At 44.0% G+C, this 27,500-nt stretch overlaps 1 protein-coding gene across 1 annotated transcript in view; it reads left to right on the top strand.

The window, feature by feature from the left end:
* LOC115011922 (xylosyltransferase 1-like) overlaps window positions 1–27,500 on the top strand; it is a 34,371-nt gene that overhangs the window by 1,667 nt on the left and 5,204 nt on the right. The window contains exons 2-10 of the mRNA XM_029437206.1: window positions 8,459–9,008; window positions 10,632–10,804; window positions 11,225–11,427; window positions 15,375–15,455; window positions 19,287–19,503; window positions 20,270–20,446; window positions 22,929–23,197; window positions 26,077–26,272; window positions 27,099–27,435. Coding sequence (XP_029293066.1) covers window positions 8,459–9,008; window positions 10,632–10,804; window positions 11,225–11,427; window positions 15,375–15,455; window positions 19,287–19,503; window positions 20,270–20,446; window positions 22,929–23,197; window positions 26,077–26,272; window positions 27,099–27,435 — 2,203 coding nt within the window. The remainder of the gene's footprint in view (window positions 1–8,458; window positions 9,009–10,631; window positions 10,805–11,224; window positions 11,428–15,374; window positions 15,456–19,286; window positions 19,504–20,269; window positions 20,447–22,928; window positions 23,198–26,076; window positions 26,273–27,098; window positions 27,436–27,500) is intronic.

The following is a 27,500-nucleotide window of genomic DNA, read 5'->3' as shown; positions in this document are numbered from 1 at the left end:
TCATGTTGTCAAGACATGAATGTACCGTGTGTGTGTGTGTGTGTGTGTGTGTGTGTGTGAGTGTGAGTGAGTGTGAGATAGAGAGAGAGAGAGACGTGGGCTGTATTGCAGGCATCCATTTTTACATCCTTTCATTACAGTTAACCGGATGCCCTGTGATCTTCCCTGTGTGTGTGTGTGTGTGTGTGCGTGCGTGCATTTGTGTGTGTGTGAGAGAGTGGTGATATGTCCTGACAGTTATTGGCTTTTAAAACGGTAGAGATACATGCCAGCACTTTTTATAGGGCAGGAGTTTTGGAGGTGAAGAGCGACGGGAGGCAGAGAAAACGGGATGAAATGAAACAAAGGCAGCGGGGAGAAGGTCGATGTGAGAGATAAATGAGTGAATAGAAAGATCTGAAGACGAGGCCGAGCAGGGAAATAACTTCAGTGTGTTTATTAGTCCATGAGCCATTGAGCCAATAGTTTCCTCCTGTATTCATCTCTTAATGTGACGGTTTATAACTCAACCCTCTTTAAAGCATGCAGCCAGGAGCTCCTTCTTACACAAAGTGCTGAAACATGTTCATCTCAAGGCTTTGAGTCGACTCACATCTTTGGATCTGCTCTCGGCTGCAGAGTGCACAACATGAAGATGAGTTCTTCTTACCAGTGGTGGAGCTAAAGATGTGGAGCTGCAACTAAAAGTTATTTTCATTATCAAATATTCTGCTGATCATTTTGCAGAGGAAACATCAGAAAATAGGTCAAAATGTCAATAACAGCCCAAGAAAACATCTTCACTGCCAGCCGACCGTCCAGAAACGTCTGTAATTATAGTTTTGTCTTAAAGCTTAAAGCTTAAAGATGTTTATTTTATTTTACTGTAAAGTCAAGAAAAGCAACTCACTCATTGAGTGTTTGACTGAAACTATTAATAGATTATTAAAGTAGTTGCCGTTTCCGTTGATCGACGATGATTTCAGATCAAACTATTCTTTTTTAAGAATAGTTTATTTCAAAGTAGGTTTCACATGTGATGTTGTGATGCATCATAAAGAGATACACATGAATAATAAAGATATGTTCAATATGTATTCTATAGCACGATGAGCTGCACAGTCAACCAAACAAAGGGAAGGAAGTATTTAGAATAATGTGTCGATGATTCAGCTTTTCTTATTGGATAATAATAATAATAATAATAATAATCTTTATTTGTATAGCACCTTTCATACAAGAATTACAGCTCAAAGTGCTTCACAGCAGAAACATAACAATTAGTACAAGGACAGAATAAGAACATTTACAGAACAATAATCACAGTGATGATGTACATGAGTCTGAAGTACCATTATAAAAATAGCAGAATTAAAATAGTATAAAATAACATTGGCACACCATTCTTGTAAATGTTGTAACTATCAGAGCCATATTTTGAAAGTATGAGATCAACAATGGGCCCTGTGGCCCTTCAACTGGTTTACTCTCTTTGCTACCCATTCCTGGTAGTCTTTGTATTTACGTTTACAGCGTCGACCTCTTTATTGACCTTTAAAACACAGACGTCTCCGTGAGTGCACATTCTTTAGGCAGAATCTTGGTTAAAGCCCACTTCATAAAAAGTTTTATGAAACCTGTCGGTTAAAGCCAGTATATTCTTTAATCTTTCACTTTTCAACTAATTGTGTAAAGAACATGTAAACACATTTATCAGAGAAACTTCCTCTTGTTACCGTGGTAACACCGTCTGTTTGATCTCAGGCTTTTCAAAAATACACACTCTAAAATTTATCCTAGTTACCTTTACACATTCAATGTTAAACCAGTAATAATTCACCATTAAAAGGCTAAGATAAAAAGATATAAAATATCACTATTAAAAGGCTAAAGTAAAGAGATATAAAATATCACTATTAAAAGGCTAAAGTAAAAAGATATAAAATATCACTATTAAAAGGCTAAAGTAAAAAGATATAAAATATCACCATTAAAAGGCTAAAGTAAAAAGATATAAAATATCACTATTAAAAGGCTAAAGTAAAAAGATATAAAATATCACTATTAAAAGGCTAATGTAAAGAGATATAAAATATCACTATTAAAATGCTAAAGTAAAGAGATATAAATATCACTATTAAAGGCTAAAGTAAGAGATATAAGATATCACTATTAAAAGGCTAAAGTAAAGAGATATAAAATATCACTATTAAAAGGCTAAAGTAAAGAGATATAAAATATCACTATTAAAAGGCTAAAGTAAAGAAATATAAAATATCACTATTAAAAGGCTAAAGTAAAGAGATATGTTTGTACTTTTGAAGATATTGAGCGAGCTTGCCTCCCTAATGTCTGCAGGTAAAGTGTTCCATAGCTTTGGTGCATAATTGCTAAAGGCTACATCCCCAATTTTGTTTGGATGTTTCTGGGAACATTTAATAAACCAGTAGTGGATGATCGTAATGTTCTTGGGGGCACATAGTTTATTAGAGAGTTGGTAGTGTATGGATCATTAAAACTTATCTATAAATTGTATTTCTCAGTTAATTTTAATATTTCTGCTGTTTCCTTTTAAAGTTTAGCTGCTTGTTGAGTCATGTTCACTATTACAATACACTGTTACGTTTTAAAAAGACAACGTGATTATTCCAAACTAGCAACAAACGGAGAAATTAATAGTTAAAAATAGTTTTGTGTTGCAGCTCAACGTGTGTGTGTGTGTGTGTGTGTGTGTGTGTGTGTGTATGTGTTTATTGACAGGAAGAAGCATCCTATTTCCAATAAAAGAAAAAGTGTGTGTGTGTGTGTGTTTTAAATTTCACTGCAGCAGCTTCCACCGTCCACACATTCACATTACAGATGCATTAAAATACCAGTAGTGTTCAGCTGCAACCAGACTGCAGGGAGGGAGTAGTGTGTGTGTGTGTGTCTGTGTGTGTGTGGCACTATGTGTACTGACTGTTGATGTCCGGTTAAGTGTGTTTATAGCAGTCGTGGATGGCGCCACAGCTCTCACATTTATCACACCTTTGAGGAGATGGACACACACACACACACACACACACACACACACACACACAGCCAGGTCAAATCAGATTAAAGGTTTGGTTTGGATCAGGTTTCTTCTTCTAATCTAGTTTAGATTGTTCAATAATCCCTAAATACTGTGTGTGTGTGTGTGTGTGTGTGTGTGTGTGTGTGTGTGTGTGTGTGTGTGTGTGTGTGTGTGTGTTGGACTTCTGTTAGTGAGGGTTGGGATTAGACCTGTAGCTGTAAAGTTTGAGGAGCTCAAATTAAAACAACATCTAGAAACATTGTCCTTGTGGTCATTATGTGGATTATTTGACTTCTTTAAACGTTGGGATATAAATCAGCCGCTGGATGTTGCAGCAGCAGCAGCAGCACTAGCAGCAGCAGCACTAGCAGCAGCAGCACTAGCAGCAGCAGCACTAGCAGCAGCAGCAGCAGCAGCAGCAGCAGCAGCAGCAGCAGCAGCACTAGCACTAGCAGCAGCAGCAGCAGCACTAGCAGCAGCAGCAGCACTAGCAGCAGCAGCAGCACTAGCAGCAGCAGTAGCAGCAGCAGCAGCAGCAGTAGCAGCAGCAGCAGCAGCGACGTCGTAAATCACCAGCGAACGTAAAAGTCAATGTGGAGAGCAGCAAAACCAACCGAAGGACTTTTCCCAGATGTAATGGTTTCCGTTGGTCCCCAGTGAACTTCTTCTTCTTCTTTTGTTTATTATCTTCTATCTTTCCCCAAATGTTGTTCCCATGGAAACAATACTCGTCCGAAATGATTCAAATCTTCCAAAAAGGTTAGAAAACATGAGAAAAACTTTATTGACAATTCCCGTTCAGCCTGTCCAAGTGTCTCGTGTCCGTTGGTGCACTCAGGAGGCAGCTCTGAGCGTCTGAGCAGAGAGATGTATCAGGAGCCACACTGTGGCTCCAACTAATAATGATTCTAGTCATTAGTGTTGATGATCTGTAGGTAGTGTCACTGTTCTGGCCCCAGACGTTCACAGATCATAGTGGTAGTAAAACAATCTCACGTGTGTCTGGTTGTGTTTGTAATGAGTTGTTTGTCGTGAGTCAGACGTGCAGCGTGCTGGCATGTAACGCTCTCTGTCAAGCTCTAATGTGAAAACCAGAAAGCTGCTTTATGTCTTTGAGATAATTCTCACTTAATCTGGCATAGATAGACTTAACTCTGCAGTAATCCAGGTCGTCCCGCGCTCCGCACTACGACAGCCAGGCTTCACAGCTGCCTGTGTTTTTCCTTTTGTCTCGCCACCTCTCCACTCAGCACTTTGTTTAGACGGATGACTTTCATTCCCACCTTTCGATGTTGGAGAGACGAAAGACTTAATAACCGTCATACAGTTGTGGTTTGAGAGTGAAAACACTTTCTTTAAAGATAATATCAGATTCTTTATTGTCCCCGAGGAAACACAAAGTGCTGTTCAACTTAAAACAATTCATCGCCAAAAGCAAAGTAATAACTTAAAAACAAAGACGATACAAAGGAACAAGAAGAAGATGAATGTGTAATGCTATGTAAGGTAATACCATAAATACATATGCTTCACTAGTGACGGATTAAAAGAGCAAAACTGTGGAAACAGGATGTAAATATTGTATTTCTGAGTTTCATGTGTTGAAGAGAGGAAGGTTGTTCGTGCGTCTGGACGTCAGGATTTATTCACCAGGTTGTCGCATTTCTTTTTTATCAATACAGCAATTTTTCTACCTCAGCCGAGCGTTTACTGCAGGTTTTTATTGGGCAACAGCAACACATTCCAGGCTGTGTGTTCCCACAGGTATCCTGAACACACACACACAAACAAGTGTTTGCTAAATGCATAACAGGGGCCTCTTGATGCTCCATACAGCCCGGTGAAAGAGCTCTTTATTGCTCGATATGAAGGTGTTTTCACGCACACGCACACACGCACACACACACACACGCACACACACACACACGCACACACACACACACACACACAAAACTGTTCATTATGAACCACTTGTGAAGTCTTGTTAATTATCTAAGAGACTCGATTCCTATTGTCGGATGAATAATGTGAAGTTGGAGGTTATTTGCTGTTTTATTTGTGCTGATTTGTCTCCAAATGAATCTTTTCCTTCAAATGTTTTCAAGATTTCTGTGTTTCTCATACTAACTTCTGTGCGTTCTTTTAAATCCTCTGAGAATAATTACTCAGAACTGAAAAGGGAAGATCTAAAAGAGCAAATTATTGAATTTTGAAGGAGACAATTCAAAATATTCCCATTTTTATATACATTTATTTATATTTATACACATTTTCATACTAAATATTAGGGCTGACACTTTTGATTAATCTGCCGATTATTTTCTCAATTTAATAAAACTATAAAATGTCAAAACATTTGAAAAATGTCCCAGTCCTTCAAAATCTAAAGCTATAAAACAGGAAAGCAGCAAATCTCCACATTTCAGAAGCTGAAAACAGCATTTAGAGACATTTCTGCATGAAAAATGTCTCTAACGATTAAAAGATAGTTGGCGGTTATTTTTCTTTCGATGACTAATCGTTGCAGCTTTACTAATAAAGATCCTGATGAGTGTGAACATGTAATCAACAGATGTCAGAGCAACATGTCTCCTCTCTTCACCTTCCCCTCGCGCTCTTCTCATCAAGCAGCAGGAGGTCTGAAGACGACTTCAATAAGAACCTGCTGTGTGTGTGTGTGTGTGTGTGAGTGTGTGTGTGTGTGAAGAATGATGTCTTTGTAGGTAATAGTGGTATTTTAGCTGTGGTCCGTCTCCATGGAATGCACAGGCTTCTGGGAAAAGTCGCAGGAGGATCTGTGTGTAAGAAACAGAAACAGTTTGTTATTCTGACTGTGAATTAAAGAATCGCTCACAGACATGTGTACAGTTTACAGACACAAGACATACAGAGGGATGTCACGATATCGGACATTTAGTAGTCGATACCAATACCCGTGAAATCCACGATTCTCGATACCCATTTAGAATCCAGAGTAAAAACAACAACATTAAATCCCATGTACTTCAACGTTCACTCCTTGTATTACCGTTAGCATAACAGCAAGTTAAACAGCTCTAATATTTATTTTATATTGCAGTGAAAACATCTCCTTCAATTTATTCATGTTTCTCGCTGAATAACATTTTCCAAGAACTACATTTGAACACATCATGATAACTCATTTTTACTGAATAGAGCTTGAACACACCATAATGCAACTCTATGGAACTTACGTTACTGGCAGCTAACAGCTAATGGTAACTAGCATCAGTTAACAATAACTAGCATCAGCTAACGTAACTAGCATCAGCTAACGGTAACTAGCATCAGTTAACAATAACTAGCATCAGCTAACGTAACTAGCATCAGCTAACGTAACTAGCATCAGATAACGGTAATTATGATCAGCTAACGGTAACTAGCATCAGCTAACGGTAATTATGATCAGCTAACGGTAACTAGCATCAGCTAACGGTAACTAGCATCAGCTAACGTAACTAGCATCAGCTAACGGTAGTTATTATCAGCTAACGGTAACTAGCATCACCTAACGGTAATTATTATCAGCTAACGGTAACTAGCATCAGCTAACAGTAACTAGCATCAGCTAACGGTAACTAGCATCAGCTAACGGTATTTATTATCAGCTGATGGTAACTAGCATTAGCTAACAGTAACTAGCATCAGCTAACGGTAACTAGCTGTACTCCTGACACACATTTTCTGAATATTGACTTGGTACCAAAGTATCGGTTCTTATGACCCCTAGTTTAGTTTTAAAAAATGTTCTTCTTATGTTGCAAAATGGGACTATAAATGCATTTTGTTGCACAACCCTGTTGTTCAATGACCATAAACTAATAAATTATAGTATTCTGCGTTGGGTTGCACAACTCTGTGAATATTGAAGGTGTTGCTCCGGCTGTATTTGTCCTCTAGTTCCTCCCTCAGGACAAACATTACATTTTTAACACCTATTATTGGTACAGCTCTAAGAATAAATAAATCCTCTGTATGGTAATTCAGTCCTGTGTGTGGGTGTGTGTGTGTGTGTGTGTGTGTGTGTGTGTGTGTGTGTGTGTGTGTGTGTGAGAGAGCCTTTAGTCTCTCCCTCTGTACACTGGGGGTTTTATTCCTGGTTACCTCTGTACTTTTACACTCACAATGATCACAGGAGAGCTGGAAATATTCACTGTGACTACACACACACACACACACACACACACACACACACACATTCCTACAGATGAGGTAATGAAAGGTTGTGTGAGGAGCAGGTGGCAAGAGCTGATATTACTGCCTTCCCACAGGTACTCTGTGTGTGTGTGTGTGTGTGTGTGTGTGTGTGTGTGTGTGTGTGTGTGTGTGTGTGTGTGTGTGTGTGTGTATGTGCGTATGTGCGTATGTGTGTGTGTCAAAAACACTATCCCTATCCCTGGAAAACAGATATAGGGCGATCTGTGGGATTAAAATACCCAGCGAGGTCATGTGGCTTTGCCAGTGAAACGCACACACACAAACAAACACAAGTATACACAAACAAACACACGTACACACACACACATTTTCATATATATCACCACCTGACCCTGAGAGGTTAAGGCTGTGTCTCAGGGTTAAAGGTCACTGGAGCTCAGGAAATGAGCTTCTTCTCTTCGACTCTTGTTTGTTTGTTTTTCCTTGAAAGAGTGAAAGTGAATTTGATGACTGAGTGCGTGAGGAAGTTAATATACTGAAGAAACTAAGATGATCTTTATATATGTATTGTGTAAACATCAGCATGTTAGTAATGTCTGTTAGCATTAGCTTAAATCTCTTGATGCTAAGTTAAGACTTCCTGCTGCTGCGCCACATTAAAAGCTTTCCACATGCAAACCACTGAGGCTTTTATTGTAAAGCTGCGACAGACACTGTGACACAGGTTAAGGGCCAACTCCTAAATCCTGGTTTGGTTTAAACAGATTTATGTTTTTATGCTGGGTTAGTTTTAACATGTGGAATCGTGACTGATGGAAATCAATATAATATTCAGATCATTTTAAACAGAGCAAGTGATGAAGCTCAAAACATATATATAATATAAAATATTATATTCCCTCAGGAGGTGATGGCCTAGTGGTCTAGTGGTACGCCTTCCAACCAAAACACTAGAAGGTCGGAGTTCAATACCAGTTGCTCCAGGGAGACGGTCCCTGTACTTAGTTCACTGTGAGTCGCTCTGGATAAGAGCGTCTGCTGAATGACCTGTAGTGTCATGTAATGAGGTGGTAGAGACCAAAAGCGGAGCTAAAAGAGAATATTGGACATTAATCAAGAGGCTGATGAATCTTTACGTTGCTCCGGGTTCTGTTTGCCTCATCGTACCAACAGAAACGTGTCCATGTTGTGTCTGCGGTTACAGGATGTCATTGTTTTGATACTAATTTAGTTTTCCCCGCACAGAACGCGTACCATTCCCACCGGCCCAAAGAGAAACTTCGGCTGGACAGCAACAACAATGAGAACTCGGTCCCTAAAGACTTTGACACCATCGACAGCAACAGCAACCTGGGAGCTCGATCTCAGCGACAGCGAGTGCCGCTCGCAAACGGCAAGCGCAAGCTGGATAAGGCCCAAGCACAGAGCATGCTGGGAAAATCTGCTAACGAGGTCCTCAAGCACCCTCCCGTCCAATCCAGAGGGGCGGGCCACAATCACAACCGCACCCACGTCAGTAAAGCCCACCCCCAGGTGCCGACGGTCCCGGCTCCGGTCCAGGGGTCCGATCGGGATCCATCGATCCAGCGGGCGAGGAAGTCGGACACGGCGCCGCCGCCCCGTTCGGAGGCAAGGAAGGAGCATCTGCAGTGTGAGATCAGCGGGAAGGAAGCCATTTCTGCTCTGTCCCGAGCCAAGAGCCGCGAGTGTCGGCAGCAGATAGTGGAGATCTACTGCAAACACAGAGACAGAGCGCTGATGCCTGAGAAGGTGCCGCGCTACTGCCCCATCGAAGGTGAGATCATAACACTGAAGGAATATTAATGCATCAGTGCAGACTGTTCAGATTCAAGCAGAAATAGTGATTCCAATATTCTGTTGTTGTCATATATTCATTACAAAACTGTTGGCAGATTAAACATAACGTTGATCTGTTTAATCAACAAACAAATAAATATTAATAATTGTAAATTAGAAGCCTAAAAAAACATAAACATGTAAATTAAGATCAGACTTTACTCGAGCTAAGAGTTAGCATTCTTTTAGCCACCAGATGCTAACTGGCTGCATGAGAAAAGTAGTTTGAACCATCGGCCTCACATCAGCAGAGACACTTTATCTCCTGTAGCTTCAGCTGGTCCAAGATGTCCTTCAGTCACACTGAACATATGGAGGCCATTTCCTTTTCTGTTGGACTGAAGTTGAAGAACTGGTTCAGCATATTTCCAGGTTCAAGTAGCCTGTACTTACAGAATGGGTGTAATCGTACACTTAGTTTAAATGTATTAACCTATGATTTAAGGACCCTTCATGTTCACATGTGATGGAGCCAGTCCACCAGTCAAAGGGACTGAACGCCAAGGAGTCGCTGCTTTTAGTGGCACGTTGCAAAAAGCTTTCATTTCTTCTAAATTTACCCTTTTGAGAGGCATTTTTAGCCCGGCACGTGCCAGAGCCATGAAGACGCATCCAGTCTGCTGCCAGTTCTATTTCCAGGCACTTGAAGGCTGCATGGGCACGGAGAGGATGATACTCAGCCAGCGTAATTACACCCCAATTAAACAAGCAGTTTGTAGTCTTATTTTTGGAATAGCTGACTAATGATTTACTTGTAGTCGGGCTCTCTGAACCACCCTGAGCCGCTTGAGGTTTAATTGATATGATTGCAGGTTGCTTTGATGATGCACTACTCATTATATCCACAGACTGAGCAGGGAGAGATGCAGTTTGACTGACGTGCGCTCAGTCTGGTAAAGACAACAAGAGTTTGGTGTTTCTGTGTTCATCCCTCTCTGTGCACGACATGACTCCCCCCGCCTCCCTCTGTCTGCACAGATTACAGTTATTTCTCCTCAAACTCCCAATCCCAGCATGCCCCACAGCGCGCCGAAGGTCACTAATTAGGCCAAGCGGGCCTCAACCGGCGCCATCTTTAGGGTGATGATGATGGAGAAGCGTCAGGCTGTCAGAGGGTTTGTATGTACAAGAGGCAGATTTAGCTCGGACAGCAGAATATTTCCAGGGAAGACTGAGTGAAGATGGAGAGCAGGGTGACAAGTGTCTGTCTCGCTGTTCTCTTTTCAGATTTGTGACGAGTAATGTTTGCCGAAAATTGCTGATTGAGTTTGTTTTGTTTCAATAAATATATCAGAAACTGCAGTCGGACCGCAATAAAATCCCAAAATATAAATGTTCCTGTTGTATAAGACAAATCCTCACGAGAAGCTGGAACCAGATTATAACCAAATGATTTTCTTTTTGTTCACGAATTGATCTTTTAATGCCTCGTCTGCAGACCTTGTTGCAAATGTCAGAATTCAGGAAAGTGCAGAAACTGAACTGAACGCATCATTACATTTAAATCACATTAATGCTCTTTATAAAATGCTGCATGTTTAATGACGTGCTCTCTGTCCAGGTAAGGCTAATGTGAATGTACAGTGGGACGAGGACCCCTCAGGTTCTGCCCAGCTGGTGCCGGCACGGGTCGCCTTCGTCCTGGTCGTCCACGGTCGATCCTCGCGTCAGTTCCAGCGTCTCTTCAGAGCCATCTACCACACCTCGCACTACTACTACATCCATGTAGACCAGGTGAGACCACCGACGGCCCTTCTGTGTCTTAACACCAGGAAAACGTTTCTTTAGGCAGGATTACAAATGAAGACGTCATCTTCCTGAGCCCGAAGAACAGGGACCAACGTGACAGATTGAGCTCATTGTTGGGTTTATTACAGATATCACAACACATGAAGGATTGTAGTCCTGAACGTCTGGATCTGAAGTTCTCAGAGAAACTAGCGGAGCAAACGTTAGCGGCAGCCGCAGGAGGAACTCTGATGTTTAACCTCAAACTGCTTTATTCACTGTTTTTCCCAAACTCCATCATTGTTATTGTTTTGACAGAAAGACCTCTGGTGGCAGAAAACGACATATTGTGCGTTTAAAGGTGATTTTAAAAGCTTAGAAAACACGAGAAACTATAACCTTCCTTGTTGTCGTGTTGCTTCCCAGAGGTCCAACTATCTCTACAGAGAGGTCCTGTCTCTGGCTGGACAGTATCCCAACGTCCGGGTGACTCCCTGGAGGATGTCCACCATCTGGGGCGGGGCCAGCCTGTTGACGATGTACCTGCGCAGCATGGAGGACCTTCTCAAAATGTCCGACTGGTCCTGGGACTTCTTCATCAACCTCAGCGCTGCAGACTACCCCATCAGGTGAGAGGCGGGTCAGAGTGCTCAACTCTTAGAGTAGATTTATTGAAACCTAAACCTAGATTGTGAAATTCAAGAGAATAATGCAGGTCACATTGTCACCGGTCACATTTCAATATGTTGGAATAACCGTTTTACAAAACAGAATTTAAGGGCCAGTTGTTGCTATATTTTTAAGCTAGCAAGGCTTTAAAATGGCATCAGGTTTTATATTTGTGCTTAAAGGGATAGTTTGGATTGTTGTGGGCTTGTCTCAGATACTTCTCCACAGCCGGTGTGTTGCCTACAGATTATGGTCGGCACGCCCCCAGTTTGGAGAAACAGACAGGAAGGACCAGCAGGAAGCAAAGCAACGTTCTGCTGTAGACGTATTTTAGCCACCAAAAACATCTATATCAGATAAAGAATATTTTCACCGCTTTACCTTGCAGACAGCCCTTTCAAAGCCGTTATCTATGCTCTGTTCAAAGCCACCAGACTCCATTGAAAAAAAACAGTAATTCTACCTCACATTACACGGGAGTTGCTGGTCTACAGCTGCCTCCATTTGTTAGTTTGTTTGTCTTATTGTGTGACTTTGGTGAATCTGAACTGACCCTTTAAATCGCCAAAGTCACACAATAACACAAACTAACTGACAGGTCAAGGAAGCAACAGACCAGCAACCCCTGTGTTCTGCGAGGTAAAAATACTGTTTTTGTCAATGGAGTTTGGTGTCTTTGAAGAGAGCATAGAGAGCGGCTGTAGTTCCCCGTCACAAAGGTAAAGCTAATGAAAATATTCTAAATGTCACGTACCTTTAAACTGATATTGATTTTCTTTAGTTGTCTAAAGTCCGTCCACAGCAGAACGTTGTTTATCTTCCTGCTTCCTGTCTGTTTCTCCAAACTGCATCTACTGCAGGCGACACACTGAGTGTGGAGAAGAAGCTCATACAGCCTCACTTAGAACTGAACTGTCCCATTAAACCAGAAGACAGAGATGTTCTCTTGACTCCCCCCCTCCCTGTTCCCTGTTTTGTATCCCTGTGGAAGAATGTCGGAGATTTATGGATCACGTCAGGTCCCATCCAAACACACGCAGCACATTGATTCGTTAAAGCCGTGTTTGGTTTGTTTAAGGTCTTATGGATCAGGTTACGTGGCCAATAGACGTCAAGCGCATCGACTGAATTGATTGTGGAGTCTATCGCTTTGAAGCAGAGCCCTTTAATGGAGGAGACAGCTCGGCTGTGATCACTGCAGGTATTGACTGCTGGTTTGCTCGCTGTGGCTGCAGCCGTGAAGAACAGAGGAAACATAAAGAGGTGTGTGGAGGTCACTCTTGTGTCCGGCTCGTCAGTGTGTGTCCTGTGACAGCTATGGGGTTCCTAGATTTCTGCACTTACATGGTGTATTGTGCAAAGAATCTGCTCCAGTAAACAGCACATGGATTATTTTTGGGCCAATGAAATCGGTACAGTTCAATTGGCCCATTTGTAGCCGGCTCGTGCCAATTTATGTGAATCATTCAGGACTAATCTGATGAGAGTCCTGCAATCAGTCCTGCTGGATGAAATCAAATAATAAAGAATACATTTATTAATACTTTTTTACTACATAAAAGAGCTGCAAGCAAGGGTGCAGGTTTGATGTAGAAAGTGTTGGGGACATACAAGATGAAATATTGCAGGAGGTTCATTCAGTCATCAGAAAGCAATGCTTTGAAATGTTAAACCAGTAAACAGGCTGCACCACGGCGCAGAACACACATTTAGTTTGCTCGCTAACTACTTTAGCTGCTAATGTTAGCTGCTGATGTTAGCTGCTGATGTTAGCTGCTGATGTTAGCTGTTGATGTTAGCTGCTAATGTTAGCTGCTGATGTTAACTGCTGATGTTAGCTGCTGATGTTAGCTGTTGATGTTAGCTGCTAATGTTAGCTGCTGATGTTAACTGCTGATGTTAGCTGCTGATGTTAGCTGCTGATGTTAGCTGCTGATGTTAACTGCTGATGTTAGCTGCTGATGTTAGCTGTTGATGTTAGCTGCTAATGTTAGCTGCTGATGTTAGCTGTTGATGTTAGCTGCTGATATTAGCTGCTAATGTTAGCTGCTAATGTTAGCTGCTGATGTTAACCTTTGACCCCACATCTTTGCTCCATAAGACTAGTTATTACTAAAGACTAAAGTGTTTTAAAGGGAAATAAAAGAGTCTGCATTGAAAGTTCTTCATCTTTCTATTCTTGTGAGGGCTCCTCGTAAGGATAGCAATGTAAGAACACACACACACACACACACACACACACACACACACACACACACACACACACACACACACTGATCCAGTCTCTGTCCTCCCATCAAAGTGACTGTTTGAACACCCTTCAGCTAAAATCATTGCACATACACAGCATTAGCACAACACCATCGATAGCTGTGATGTCACTGAAGCACATGGAGAGTGAGTCAGTGTGTGTGTGTGTGTGTGTGTGTGTGTGTGTGTGTGTGTGTGTGTGTGTGTGTGTGTGTTAAGAGAAGGTCACACAAACTTTTGTTATAAATGTCAAACAGAATATCAGCTTCCGAGGATCAGATCATGTGACAGAAAACGACCAATCCGATTGATTTTAACTTTGTGCATCGTGTTGGTTTTTGTTCCTTATTGATTAGATTACCTAAAAGGAAGTCCACATGTGATCAGGTCTGTAGACGGACGCACATTTAAAGGAATAGTCCCAACATTTAGGTGAAATACACATTCGTCGTGACGATACTGCAGACAGACAGTGGAGTTCTGCATTAAAGTACAAACTCAAGGTTTACGTTTCTGTTTCATGCACTTCATCTCCACTACACCAGCTTCAGCTCCTCGTCACAGGTTCCTTCCTGTCAGTTCAACATGTGTCTCCAGATGTGATGAAGCTTCCTTCATGAGAAGATCCTCCTTCTTCAGATAAATAAAGTTTAAAAAGCCTCTTGATCAGCTGGAAGATGATGTCACAAAGCTGGAAAGTGTTTTTCTGAGAACTCATGAAAGCGGCGCTCTTAACATGAAGACGTCTCAGTGTGTCGGCCAGTCAGAGCTTCCAGAGCATCAAACCTGTTGCTACACATTTAACGGGGCTTTGACTTCATGGAGGCCGTAAACACGTAGACTCACTTTGAAACGGCTCTGCAGCAGATTCTAAAAAGGCGAAATACTCCTTTAAGTAGCCAAAGGCTAAATGCAGCTATGACTGTTTAAAAGACCATAATTTGCACACAACAAACATCCTGGATGAGAATCCTCTCGATGTTTCTGCAGCCTCAGTAGGATTTAAATGTGTGTGAGATAGTGATGAACACAAACATGCCCACAAACACACACATGCACGCCTGCGGCTCGACTTAACGACTGTAATCACATGTAGTCAGAGCGACGTGTCTGTCTGCAGGCGGTCTGTCTGCTCATCAGGACACACGCTCACGCTGCGTGCAGGGAGAAGCTGACCCAACGTCTTCCTGCTGTGGTCAAACACACATGACGACACGTTGAGAGTTTATATAAAAGGAGTTTAAAGCTCAAAATGTTTAATTCTGAAAGATATGCACAGAAGAAAAGGCTCTGAATGCTTCCAGTGACGTCTGCTCATCAGTGCTGGACACATTGAGCCGATGATGCAGCTCCATGGAAAGTTAAATATCACAAAGCACCAAATGTAAGAACAATCCATGCAGTCGTTAAATAAACCCCGTACGAACTTCATGTTGGTGCTGGAGGAGAAGTCAGAGGATCCATCCTCTTGGAAACATTTCACAACAATCCATCCCTGATCATCATCCGTCCGGATCAAAGTGGTGCACCGATCGACCGACTTTCCCGCCCCGAGCCGCTGGGCGATCAATAAAGGGACACGAGTGAAAGCAGAGTTTACTGTGTGATGCTGGAGGTGTGTTTCTGTGGATGATTGACAGCTGCTGTCTCCCCTCAGGACCAATGAGCAGCTGGTGGCGTTCCTGTCCAAGTACCGCAACATGAACTTCATCAAGTCTCACGGCAGAGACAACGCACGGTGAGTCTGTGTTCCTGCTGCTGCATGAGGGAGAACCTTCTGATGAAGAACACAGTAACACATCTGATTCTTCTTCTTCTCCTTCTTCTCCTTCTTCTCCTTCTTCTCCTTCTCCTTCTTCTTCTCCTCATTCTTCTCCTCCTCCTCCTCCTTCTCCTTCTCCTCCTTCTTCTCCTCCTTCTCCTTCTTCTCCTTCTCCTTCTTCTTCTCCTTCTCTCCTTCTCCTTCTTCTCCTCCTTCTTCTCCTCCTTCTCCTTCTTCTCCTTCTCCTTCTTCTTCTCCTGCTTCTCCTTCTCCTTCTTCTCCTCCTTCTTCTCCTTCTCTCCTCATCCTCCTTCTCCTTCTTCTCCTCCTTCTTCTCCTCCTTCTCCTTCTTCTTCTCCTTCTTCTCCTTCTCCGTCTTCTTCTCCTCATTCTTCTCCTTCTTCTCCTTCTTCCTTCTCCTCCTTCTTCCTCCTTCTCCTTCTTCTTCTCCTCATGCTTCTCCTCCTTCTCCTTCTTCTTCTTCTCCTCCTTCTTCGCCTCTTCTCCTTCTTCTTCTCCTTCGCCTTCTTCTTCGTCCTCCTCCTTCTTACTTCCTTCCTCTCTCCTTCTCCTGCTTCTTCTCCTCAGTCTCTCTCCTTCTTGCTCCTTCTTCCGCCTTCTCCTTCTTCTCCTTCTTCTCTTCTTCTTCTCATCCAATGTCTTCCTCCTCCGTCTCCTTCTCCTTCTTCCTCTTCGTCGTCCTTCGTCTTCTGCCCCGTCCTCTTCCTTCTTCTCCTTCTCCTTCTCTCTCCTCTCTTCTTCTTCCTTCTTCTCTCCTTCTTCTTCTTCTCCGTCTTCTTCCTCCTTCTTCTTCTTCTTCTTCTCCGTCTTCTTCTTCTCCTCCTCTTCCTCAATCTTCTCTTCTCCTCCTTCTCTTCTTACCTTCGTCCTCCTTCTCGACTTCTTCTCATTCTTCTCCTTCTATCCTCCTTCTTTTCCTTCTTCTTTTCTCCTTCCTCGTCTGCCTTCGTCTTCCTCTCCTTCTTTCTTCTTCTCCTTCTTCTGTTCTCCTCCTTTTCTTCCTTCTCTCCTTCTTCTTCTCCTCCTACCTTCTCCTTCTTCTCTCCGTCTCTCTCCTTCCTCTTCTCTCCTTCTTCTTTCTTCTTCTACTCCTTCTTCTTCTCCTTCTTCCTTCTTCTTCCTCCTCTTCTCCTTCTTCTCCCTACCTTCTTCTCCTCCTCTTCTCCTCCTTCTTCTTCCTTCTTCTTCTCCTTCTTCTCCTTCGCTTCTTCTCTTCTATCTTCTCCTCCTCCTCTTCTTTCTCCTTCTTCTTCCCCTTCTCCTTCTTCTCCTTCTTCTCCTCCTTCTTCTTCTCCTTCTTCTCCTTCTCCTTCTTCTCCTCCTCCTTCTCCTTCTTCTTCTTCTCCTCCTTCTTCTCCCTCCTTCTTCTCCTCCCGTCTTCTTCCCCCCGTCTCCTTCTTCTTCTCCTTCTTCTCCCCTTCTTTCCTTCTTCTCCTCCTCTTCTTCTCCTTCTTCTCTGCCTTCTTCTCCTCCTTCTCTCCTTCTTTTCCTCCTTCTTCTCCTCCTTCGTCCCTTCTTCTCCTCCCCTTCTTCTCCTTCTTCTTTCAGCCTTCTTGCTCCGTCCTCCTTCTTCTTTCCCTTACTTCTTCTTCTTTTCTTTCTCTTCTCCCCTTGTTCTTCCTGCCCTTCTTTTCTCTCCTCTCCCTTTCCTCCCTTTTCATTCTTTCTATTACTCTTCCGTCTTCCTTCTCGCTCTCTCTTCTCGCTCCCCTCTTCTTCTCTCTCTCCTGTTCAAAAATTAGTAATCCTTAATCACTTCAGTCCTCTTTCTTATATTTCCTGCACATTCTGTCTTTAAATCAAGAAGCTAACAATACTATTGTTCTCTTCAAATCCTTCTTCTTCCCCTTCTCCTAATCTTCTCGCTTAACAAATGCCATCTCCTCTTCTTCTCCTTCTCACTTCTCTTCTTCTTCTCCTATCTTTCTCCTTCTTACTCCTCCATATCTTCTTCATTTCCATTCATTCTTTTCTCCTTCTTCTTCCCTTCTCCGTCTTCTCCTCCCCTTCTCCTTCTTACTCCTACCTTCTTCTTAAACCTATTCTCCTTCTTCTTCTCTCTTCTCTGCATCCTCCTCCTTCTCCTTCTTCTTTCTCCTTCTTCTCTCACTCCCTTCTTCTTCTCCTCCTCCTTCTCCTTCTCCTTCTTCTTCTTCTCCATTTTCTTCTCCTTCTTTCTCCTCCTGCCTTCTTCTTTTTCCTTCATTCTTCTTCTCCTTCTTACTTCCCCTTCATCCTCGTCTCCTCCTCCTTCTCCTTCTTCTCAGCCTTCTTCTCCTCTTCATTCTTCTCCTCTCTTCTCCTTCTTCTCCTCCTCACTGTCTTCTTTTCCTTCTTCCTCTTCTTCTCTCCTTTCTCTTCCCCTTGCACCTTCTTCTTCTCCTCCTCCATCCTTCTTCTCCTTCTTCCCTCCTTCTCTTCTTCTTCGTCCTTCTTCTTCCCCTTCTCCTTCTTCTTTCCACTCTCCTTCTCTTCTTCCTCTATCCCTTCTCTTCTTCTTCTCCTTCTTCTTCTTCTTCTTCGCCTTCTTCTTCCTCCTCCTTCTTCTTTTCCTTCTTCTTCTTCTTCTTCTCTTCTTCTTCCCCTCTCCTTCTTCTTCCTCCTTCTTCTCCCTTTCTTCTCCTTCTTCTTCTGTCTTCTCCTTCTTCTTACCCCTTCCTCCTTCTTTCTCCTTCTTCTCCTCCTCCTTCTTCTTTTCCTTCTTCTCTCTTCTTCGTCTTTTCCCCTTCTCCTTTCTTTCTACCACTCCTTCTTCTCCTTCTTCTCCTCCCTTCTTCTTCTTCTCCTTCTTCTTCCCCTTCTCCTTCTTCTCCTTCTTCTCCTCCTCCTTCTTCTTTTCCTTCTTCTTCTTCTTCTTCTTCTTCTTCTTCTTCTTCTTCTTCTCCTTCTTCTCCTCCTCCTTCTCCTTCTTCTCCTTCTTCTCCTCCTTCTTCTTCTTCTCCTTCTTCTCCTCCTTCTTCTCCTTCTTCTCCTCCTTCTTCTCCTTCTTCTCCTCCTCCTTCTTCTCCTCTTCTTCTTCTCCTTCTTCCTCCTCCTTCTTCTCCTTCTTCTTCTCCTTCTTCCCCTCCTTCTTCTCCTTCTTAACTTCTCCTCCTCCTTCTTCCCTTCTCTCTTCTTCTCTTCTTCTTCATCTTCTTCTCTCTTCGTCCTTCCCCTTCTTCTCCTTCTTCTCTCTCCTCCTCCGTCTCCTCTTCTCCTTCTCCTTCTCTCTTCTTCTTCTCCTCCTTCTTTCTTCTTCTTCTCCTCCTATCTTCTTCTTTTCGCTTCTTCTCTTCTTACTTCTCTCACTTCTTCTTCTTCCTCGCCCTTAACTCCTTCTCTTCTCTCCTCCTCCTTCCTCCATCTTCTCCTTCTGTCTCCTCCTTCTTCTCTTCTTCTCTCTTCTTACTCCTCCTATCTATCCTTCTTTCCTTCTTCTCCTTTTCCTTCTTCTCTTCTCCTCTTTCCTCTTCTTTTCCTTCTTTCTTCTTCTTCTTCTTCTTCTTCTGTCCCCCTTCTCATTCTTCTCCTCCTCCTTCTCCTTCTTCTTCCCCTTCTCTCTCCTTCTTCTTCCTTCTTCTCCTTTTCTTCTTCTTCTCTTCTCCTTCTTCTTCTTCTCCTTCTTCTCCTTCTTCTTCTCCTTCTCCTTCTTCTTCTTCTCCTCCTCCTTCTTCTTCTTCTCCTCCTTCTTCTCCTTCTCCTTCTCCTCCTTCTTCTGTGTCTCTGATCGCAGTACATGTGTCTCAGGTTGAAGTATTTTCAGGTTGAGTAACAGGCTAAACGCTGGCTGCCTGTGTGTCCTCGCAGCTTCATCCGTAAACAGGGTCTGGACCGTCTCTTCTACGAGTGTGACACCCACATGTGGCGTCTCGGGGACCGCAAGATCCCAGAGGGCATTGCGGTGGACGGAGGCTCTGATTGGTTCCTGCTCAACCGGCCCTTTGTGGACTATGTGGTCAACTCCAGAGACGAGCTGGTCAGCAGCATGAAGCGCTTCTACGCCTACACACTGCTGCCTGCTGAGGTAACACACACACACACACACACACACACACACACACACACACACACACACACACACACACACACACACTGCACTTAAGTAAAATATTGAAGTACTTTACTTATTCCATTTACTTCTACTTTATACTTCCACTCCACGACATGTCATAATATTGTAGTGTATAAAAGTTACTTTGCAGATTTAAATTATTAATATGAAATATAAATATGTTAATACGTTATTATGTATTATTTATGGCTGCAACTAACGATTTTCCTTATCCATTAATCTGACGATTCTTGCTAGATTAATCGTTATAAAAGTCTTTAAAAGTCTTGTTTTGTCCAAAGATATTCACTTAAATATGATATAAAGCAGAAAAGCAGCAAACCTCCACATTTGAGAGGCTGAAAGCAGCAATTTCTGACATTTTTGCCTGAAACATTGCTTGAACGATTAATGCGATTACATGCATCTCTGATTGCTTCTGTCTTGGTTACACGTCTGCACGAAGAGACGGAAGCATTTACACGTTTTCAACATTTGACCAGAGTGAATTTTAGAAATCATATAAAAGATTTAATTCTAAACAACCTTTTTAAATCTCTTTAAAACAAACCAGGAACTTTATAAAACCACAAGAATAATGAACTTTAATCAGATCATTAGATTAGTTTTGGTAAAGATAATCCTTATTTGCAGCTGTATGATTGTGTGAATATGTATCCAGATTACATCTAATGTTGAGATTAGAAGTGAGTAAAGTCAAACTCTCCTCCGCCTCCAGTCGTTCTTCCACACGGTGCTGGAGAACAGCGCTCACTGTGAGACCATGGTGGACAACAACCTGAGGCTCACCAACTGGAACCGCAAACTGGGATGTAAGTGCCAATACAAGCACATCGTGGACTGGTGCGGCTGCTCGCCCAACGACTTCAAGCCCTCCGACCTGCCGCGCTTCCAGGTGAGACAATATTACTGAGGATACGCTGACAGAAGCTTTTATATCCTGATGCATCGCTTTGTTCACGGCTTGAAAACTTCAGCAAACATTTGTGAAATTGTGCAACAAGGCGATGAATAAAGATGTTCTGTGCAGCTCTGCATCTGTTCAGCTCTGCATCTCTGCAGCTCTGCATCTGTTCAGCTCTGCATCTCTGCAGCTCTGCATCTCTGCAGCTCTGCATCTGTTCAGCTCTGCATCTCTGCAGCTCTGCATCTGTTCAGCTCTGCATCTCTGCAGCTCTGCATCTGTTCAGCTCTGCATCTGTTCAGCTCTGCAGCTCTGCATCTGTGCAGCTCTGCATCTGTGCAGCTCTGCATCTGTGCAGCTCTGCATCTGTGCAGCTCTGCATCTCTGCATCTCTGCAGCTCTGCACCTGTTCAGCTCTGCATCTCTGCAGGTCTGCATCTGTTCAGCTCTGCATCTCTGCATCTGTTCAGCTCTGCATCTGTTCAGCTCTGCATCTCTGCATCTCTGCAGCTCTGCATCTGTTCAGCTCTGCATCTGTTCAGCTCTGCATCTGTTCAGCTCTGCATCTCTGCATCTCTGCAGCTCTGCATCTGTTCAGCTCTGCATCTGTTCAGCTCTGCATCTCTGCATCTCTGCAGCTCTGCAGCAGCACGCTTTGTGCTTAACTTAAATGTTAAAGGTTTGAACTTCTCCGTCGTCTCAAAGCTTTCATGGACATTCTTTGGATTTCTTTTGTATCAAATGTGATGATGTTGCAGCCCCACAATGAGAGCGCAGCTACACGGAGTCTCCCTGTCCAGCCTTTCATCTCAGAATAACTCCGTATTCACAAATTAGCGGTGCTGCTCTACTGACTGACTGTAAGCACAGACCTGAAGACAGTCTGTGGTGGAGCTCCTGATGGTTTCTATAAGAAGAGCTGATCCTGGAAACAGCTCAACTCTTCAGGCAGTTGGTATTTTCAGAGCTCTGCAGCGAGCTGCGCTGAGGTTTTAAGGTTGTCATTATCATAATGTCGGGTTCGCCTGAACGTGGGGTCAGGAACACACATGGACAGAGTGTTCCTGCTGTACACACACTTTAACTCTATCCCGTCTCTTGTCAACTAAAGATCAGGTTTTCATTTGACTTGAGGATCCAGTTAAAATCACTTAAACCGTAAAGTGAGAACTGACGTGAAGCTTAGACTTCTCTCATTTTATAAACCAAACCATTCATGGAGAACATAATGATTGATTTGCATCTCTACAAACATTTCATATCGTTGTGAATCAGACAAAACAAGTTACATCTGTTCATCGAAAGATGAATCAATAATAAAGATTGTTATTATTTATAGCTTTCAGTTAGTTTTCACACAGAAGGAATTTACTTTTGTGTTTTGGTGCAAAAACTCAGAAAAAATTCGATAATAAATGGAAAATAAAAGCAAATATTGAAATAGTAAAAAATCAAAGTAAATGTCCCCGCTGAGGGACGAATGAAGGATTTCTGAAGAAATGTGTACAAGAAATATAAATATACAAGAAAAGGAAATACAATAAGAGTAGGACAAATGACTGACTTTACAGAATATCTGAATTAAAGTGTAAGAGCTGTGCAGGAATCAAAGGTTCACAGTGTGAGGAAGAGTTCACATGAAGCCTGTCGTGTAAATTAAAAGATTAATCCACAGCGTTCAGCATCTGTTCTCTGGACCACGTGACGCTGAAGCAGCCGCTGCTCAGAGCAGAGAACATACAGTGGAGTCACTTCATATCGTTTCTGTCTGATCTTCTGCTGAAGGCAACAGAAAAGCCTCCGGACTCTGTAACTAGTGGGTTCCTCTGTTGTCTTTAGCGCTGGAAGGACACAGACAGTTAACAGCCCCAGAATAACCTCTCAGATCAAACTGCTGCAGCCTGGCGGTCCGCACGGCTCTCATTATGTTCCTGGTGCTGCCGACGGGAGCTGTGTGGTGAGGTCGTGACTTCATAAACCACGCCCGTCCTTCGCCCAGATGAAGTGTGTGTGTGTGTGTGTGTGTGTCTCTACCTTGGCTTTCCATACAGGGTTCTCAGATATATTTAGTAAAGTGTAAAGTGTCTGAGGTTTTCTTAAGTCAGAGTTATACAGATGTTTTAATAACAACCATTATAATTCAGACACCAAATGTATTATTTAAATTTAAAATAGTTTTAAAAAGAATGCAATCATTCAAAGCTCTCTGTGATCTTCGTGGCAGTTTAAGCAGATCATTAACAGGAACTCCCCCTGAAGCAAGTTGTGATCTGATCGTTTGTAACGTTCATGTTGAAGACGTTCTTCAGTTCCAGCTTCTCAAGATGAAAAATGTGAAGTTTGTACTTAGTTTAAGTAAGCAGAATCTCTTTGGGGGGTTTATTCTTTGCTTTGCATGAACTGAAAACCGAAAGTCAAAGGTCCAAGTTGTCTAATTGCCCCTCTTCGTCTCCGTCTGTCTTTTCGACCACAGCAAGCGTCCCGACCGACGTTCTTCGCCAGGAAGTTTGAGGCGAGCGTCAGTCAGGAGATCATCAACCAGCTGGACTCCTACCTGTTCGGCTCGCACCCCTCCGGCACCCCGGGCCTCCAGGCCTACTGGGAGAACATCTATGAGCAGGAGACGGACGGCCCCGCCAGCCTATCAGACTCCACGCTCAGCCACTACCACGCCTTCGCTCGTATGGGACTGTCCCGCGCCGCCAGCTCGCTGCAGGGACACCCCAACGACAACAGCTGCAGGTACAAACATTCAGAAGTGCATTTATTGAGAGCTGGAGGAGCAGAGTCGCTCGACACTGTGTTGTGTTTGCTGCCAGTTATGTGTGTTTATGCAGTTCTCTTACGGCCGTGGTGCCAGGTGGTTGTTGAGGGGTTCCACTGCACGGCTCTGCTCAACTCGTTTTAGGTTTAAAAAGTCAGCAAAAGTTGTGGAAAGTACCGGGTACTTATTTATGGTACCTAGTCAGTCGAGAGTCCAAGCTAGCTGTGCCGATACCAGCAGGTCCAAACGCTGCAGAGCCCTGATTGTCACTTGCACAACATCCTGCACAAATCTGCCATTTTTAAATAACCATGATGCCGTCAATAGCGACCGCAGATAAAAACTGGCAGCCCTCAAAGACATTCACCTTCCATCGGACGCTCCTCTGTTCGGATCCAGCGAGTGTTTGTTGAAGATGATTTCACGGCGGATTCATGCGGCGCCGCTATAAAGAGGTTCAGACGTGTTTCTGTGGGCCGACCCGGAAGTTAGCATCAATGAAAATCCAATGGGATTCTGTTGTTGCAGAAAATAAGCTCTGCGGCAAACAAACTAGGGAGGTGTTCCAGGTCCAGCTGGGAGGAGACCCCGGGGAAGACCCAGGACTCGGTGGAGAGATTATATCTCCTCACTGGGAACGCCTCAGGATCCCCCAGTTGGAGCTGGAGGATGTGGCCCGGAGAAGGGAAGATTGGGGTTCCTTACTGGAGCTGCTGCCCCCGCGACCCGACCCGGATAAGCGGTAGACGATGGATGGATGACAAACAAACACTTTATGATACTTACGTGTTTTGTTCAGCACATATTAACACTTTTAGGATCTTTTAGGTTAGTCTCATTTAGCTACTTGTTAGCAGCCAACGTTTTTAATTACATTACATCACAGGTCATTTAGCAGACGCTCTTATCCAGAGAGACTTACAGTGAACTAAGTACAGGGACAGTCTCCCTGGAGCAGCTCAGGGTTAAGTACCTTGCTCAGGTGTACAATGGTGACAGCTGGTGAACTCACAACCTTCCAGTGTTTTGTTTAGAAGGCGTACCACTAGACCATCACCACCCACGGAGAAGCTTCAGAACTTCAGGAGTGGCGGATTTACTGACATATTTTATGTCACCTCAGACCTTATGTCAGGCTTCTAACCAAAAACCCCTTTCACTTCAAGACGAGGGAACCAGAAAAGGAAAAACGCGACTCATATCCGGGTTGTAGGACTCACTCCTGCAGCGCTCTACTGTCTGCGGTGGAAAATAGAGAGAAGCATCTGGAACCAGATGTGAGTGGAGCAGAGACGCAGGGCGAACACGGCATTAGAAGGAGAGTCTGCATAATTTAAAGGATTCACTTAATGCGGTTCCAGGGTTTTTTAAGGGGCTCCGGGGGCTGAGACGGTTCTTCATGGTTGTAATGGGTTTTTACAGGGAATGAAAGGATACTTGATGGGCTTCGTGGTTCATGGGGGGTTCCAGGAGTTTGTGTTTGAGGTGCACAGGTCGTGCACGATGCGGCCTCTTCACATTATGTTTTCATGCTGCAGATGTTTGGTTGATTTCAAACTAATCTTGGTTTGGATTGTTTAAAACGTTGTCCATCAAACTCTAGTGTGGAACCAACGACGTCCCCAGAACTGTCTGGAAAGTGAAAGTGAAGCAGACGAACCACAAGATTCAGTGACATGTGATTTTAGCATGAAGTCCAGTCTTCATCTCTATTACTAATGATCATCTTTATGGAGCCTGGATCATGAAGGTGCAGCATCACACGTCCATGTTGCTCTGATGATGACGTCACCTCAACTGTCCAGTCAGGGAGTTCCCGGTCTGTTGTTGTGACTTCCTGTTTGCAGCTGAAATGATTCAGTGTGAACACGAAATGGAACTGGAAGTCAACAATGGATCAAACGAGGCGAACTGAAGGTGCGAGAACTAAAGTCTGAGGGAGAATTGTTTCTGTTAAAAGCTGTAATCCGGTAGTTTAGTGGTTCAGTCTGAGAGAGAAAGAGCACGATCAGTGTGTGAGGCAGCGAGGAGGCCTGGCGCAGGAAATGTGTCTTTCCACTAAACTCACCACGGCTGCTGTTTGTGAGTCCAAATGAAACACATAGATAACGGCAGCTTGTCCTGCGGCACAATCAGCCTACAGAGTCTGCACAGACTAGATTTTTCCAGCAGAGTGCGTGTGTGTGTGTGTGTGTGTGTGTGTGTGTGTGTGTGTGTGTGTGTGTGTGTGTGTGTGTGTGTGTGTGTGTGTGTGTGTGTGAAGGGGTGGAGACCCACAGTAGGTACAAGGAGGTAGTTGTTGTTGGAGTTCGGGTGGGGATTGGTGGCTAGGATGGGTGGGGGCAGCATTATGGGAAGTGTGTGTGAAGGGGGGGGGCGGGGGGAGTTTTAACAGGACTTGTCTGTTCCCTCAACCTGTGATTTGAGTCTGAGAGCACATACTCCCTGAAGTGTGTGTGGATCCATGTGAAACATGGTTCCACACACACTTCCAAACTGCAGTCAGCAGAGTTCAACAAGCAGAGTCTGTTCCTGCTGTGGCTGCGTGCAGCCTGGTCATGTGCTGCAGGTCCTTCACATGCTGCCCAGGGTTAAACAGTGATTTCATCCAGTGCTAGCTCTTTGCTAACCCAGGCCCAGGCTAATTACTGGGCTTCAAAGTCTTATAACCTTAACAAGACTAAGAATCAAACTTCCTATAATAGGGGCCCTCAGAAACATTTTGTGCGGGCCGTGAAGCATTATATTCTGTCATCACTGCTGGAACAAAACGTTTGCAATTTCAGTGGATAACTGGCATCAAAACATGGAACCCCTGCTGTCGTGTCATGAAAAGGTCTGTGTGCGTCTGTCCCAGGTTCATGGCCATGAGCCCCCCCGTGTCCGTCCACCTCTACTTCCTGTCAGACCAGTTCCAGGGATACCTGGTGCGTCACGTGGCCACGAACCGAGCCTCCACCCAGCTGGAGAGCCTGGAGACGTGGGTGACACGCAAAGACCACTTCACCCTGGCCAGCCCCCCCCACCCCACCAACAGGCTGCAGCACGTCCAGGTCAGACACACACACACACACACACACACTAATGTATTCATATGTACTTGACCAACACAGACTTGTTAAATGTGACACATGAAGTGCTTCACAGAATAATAAGGACATTACAAGACGACTGAAGGTTGTTCGTAGAGACAGAAGTCACTGCAGGAGGAAGCAGAAGTTTATCTGAAGGTTGTTCGTAGAGACAGAAGTCACTGCAGGAGGAAGCAGAAGTTTATCTGAAGGCTGTTCGTAGAGACAGAAGTCACTGCAGGAGGAAGCAGAAGTTTATCTGAAGGTTGTTCGTAGAGACAGAAGTCACTGCAGGAGGAAGCAGAAGTTTATCTGAAGGCTGTTCGTAGAGACAGAAGTCACTGCAGGAGGAAGCAGAAGTTTATCTGAAGGCTGTTCGTAGAGACAGAAGTCACTGCAGGAGGAAGCAGAAGTTTATCTGAAGGCTGTTCGTAGAGACAGAAGTCACTGCAGGAGGAAGCAGAAGTTTATCTGAAGGTTGTTCGTAGAGACAGAAGTCACTGCAGGAGGAAGCAGAAGTTTATCTGAAGGCTGTTCGTAGAGACAGAAGTCACTGCAGGAGGAAGCAGAAGTTTATCTGAAGGTTGTTCGTAGAGACAGAAGTCACTGCAGGAGGAAGCAGAAGTTTATCTGAAGGCTGTTCCTTTAGTTTAAGTGTGGAGCGAGTTGTTGAGGAGTTGTGTTGCAGGAGTGTCTGTGGAGATGTACACAGGAGCAGACTGGGGGGCTTTAACAGTCAAACTTTTGATTGATTGAAACCTTAAAATAAATTCTACATCTGACTGATACACTGTGTCCTGTTCTTCAGGTTGGGGCGGACTGGGATCCTAAGGAGCGTCTCTTCAGGAACTGGGGGGGTCTGCTGGGGCCCAAGGACGAGCCGGTGGCCGTGCAGCGCTGGAGCCGGAGCCAAAGCAACCTAACGGCCACCGTGGTGTGGATCGACCCCACCAACGTCATCGCCGCCACGTACGACATCCTGGTGGACGCCTCCGCCGAGGTCACACACTACCGGCCGCCACTCACGGCGCCGCTGAGGCCCGGCCTGTGGACGCTCAGGGTGCTGCACCACTGGAACCCGCTGGGCCAGACCAGCTTCATCGTGGCTCCGCTCGAGTTCCACCGGCAGCAGCCCATACAGCAAGGTGAGCGGTGCACACGCCGTCACTGTGGTTACATGCAAGGAGACAGATTGATCAGGATCAGATCA

The sequence above is a fragment of the Cottoperca gobio genome, chromosome 8, assembly GCF_900634415.1.
Source record: "Cottoperca gobio chromosome 8, fCotGob3.1, whole genome shotgun sequence".
NCBI classification, from domain to species: Eukaryota; Metazoa; Chordata; class Actinopteri; order Perciformes; family Bovichtidae; genus Cottoperca; species Cottoperca gobio.
Note: the sequence above shows the minus strand (reverse complement) of the source record. Positions and strands in the feature narration are given on the sequence as shown.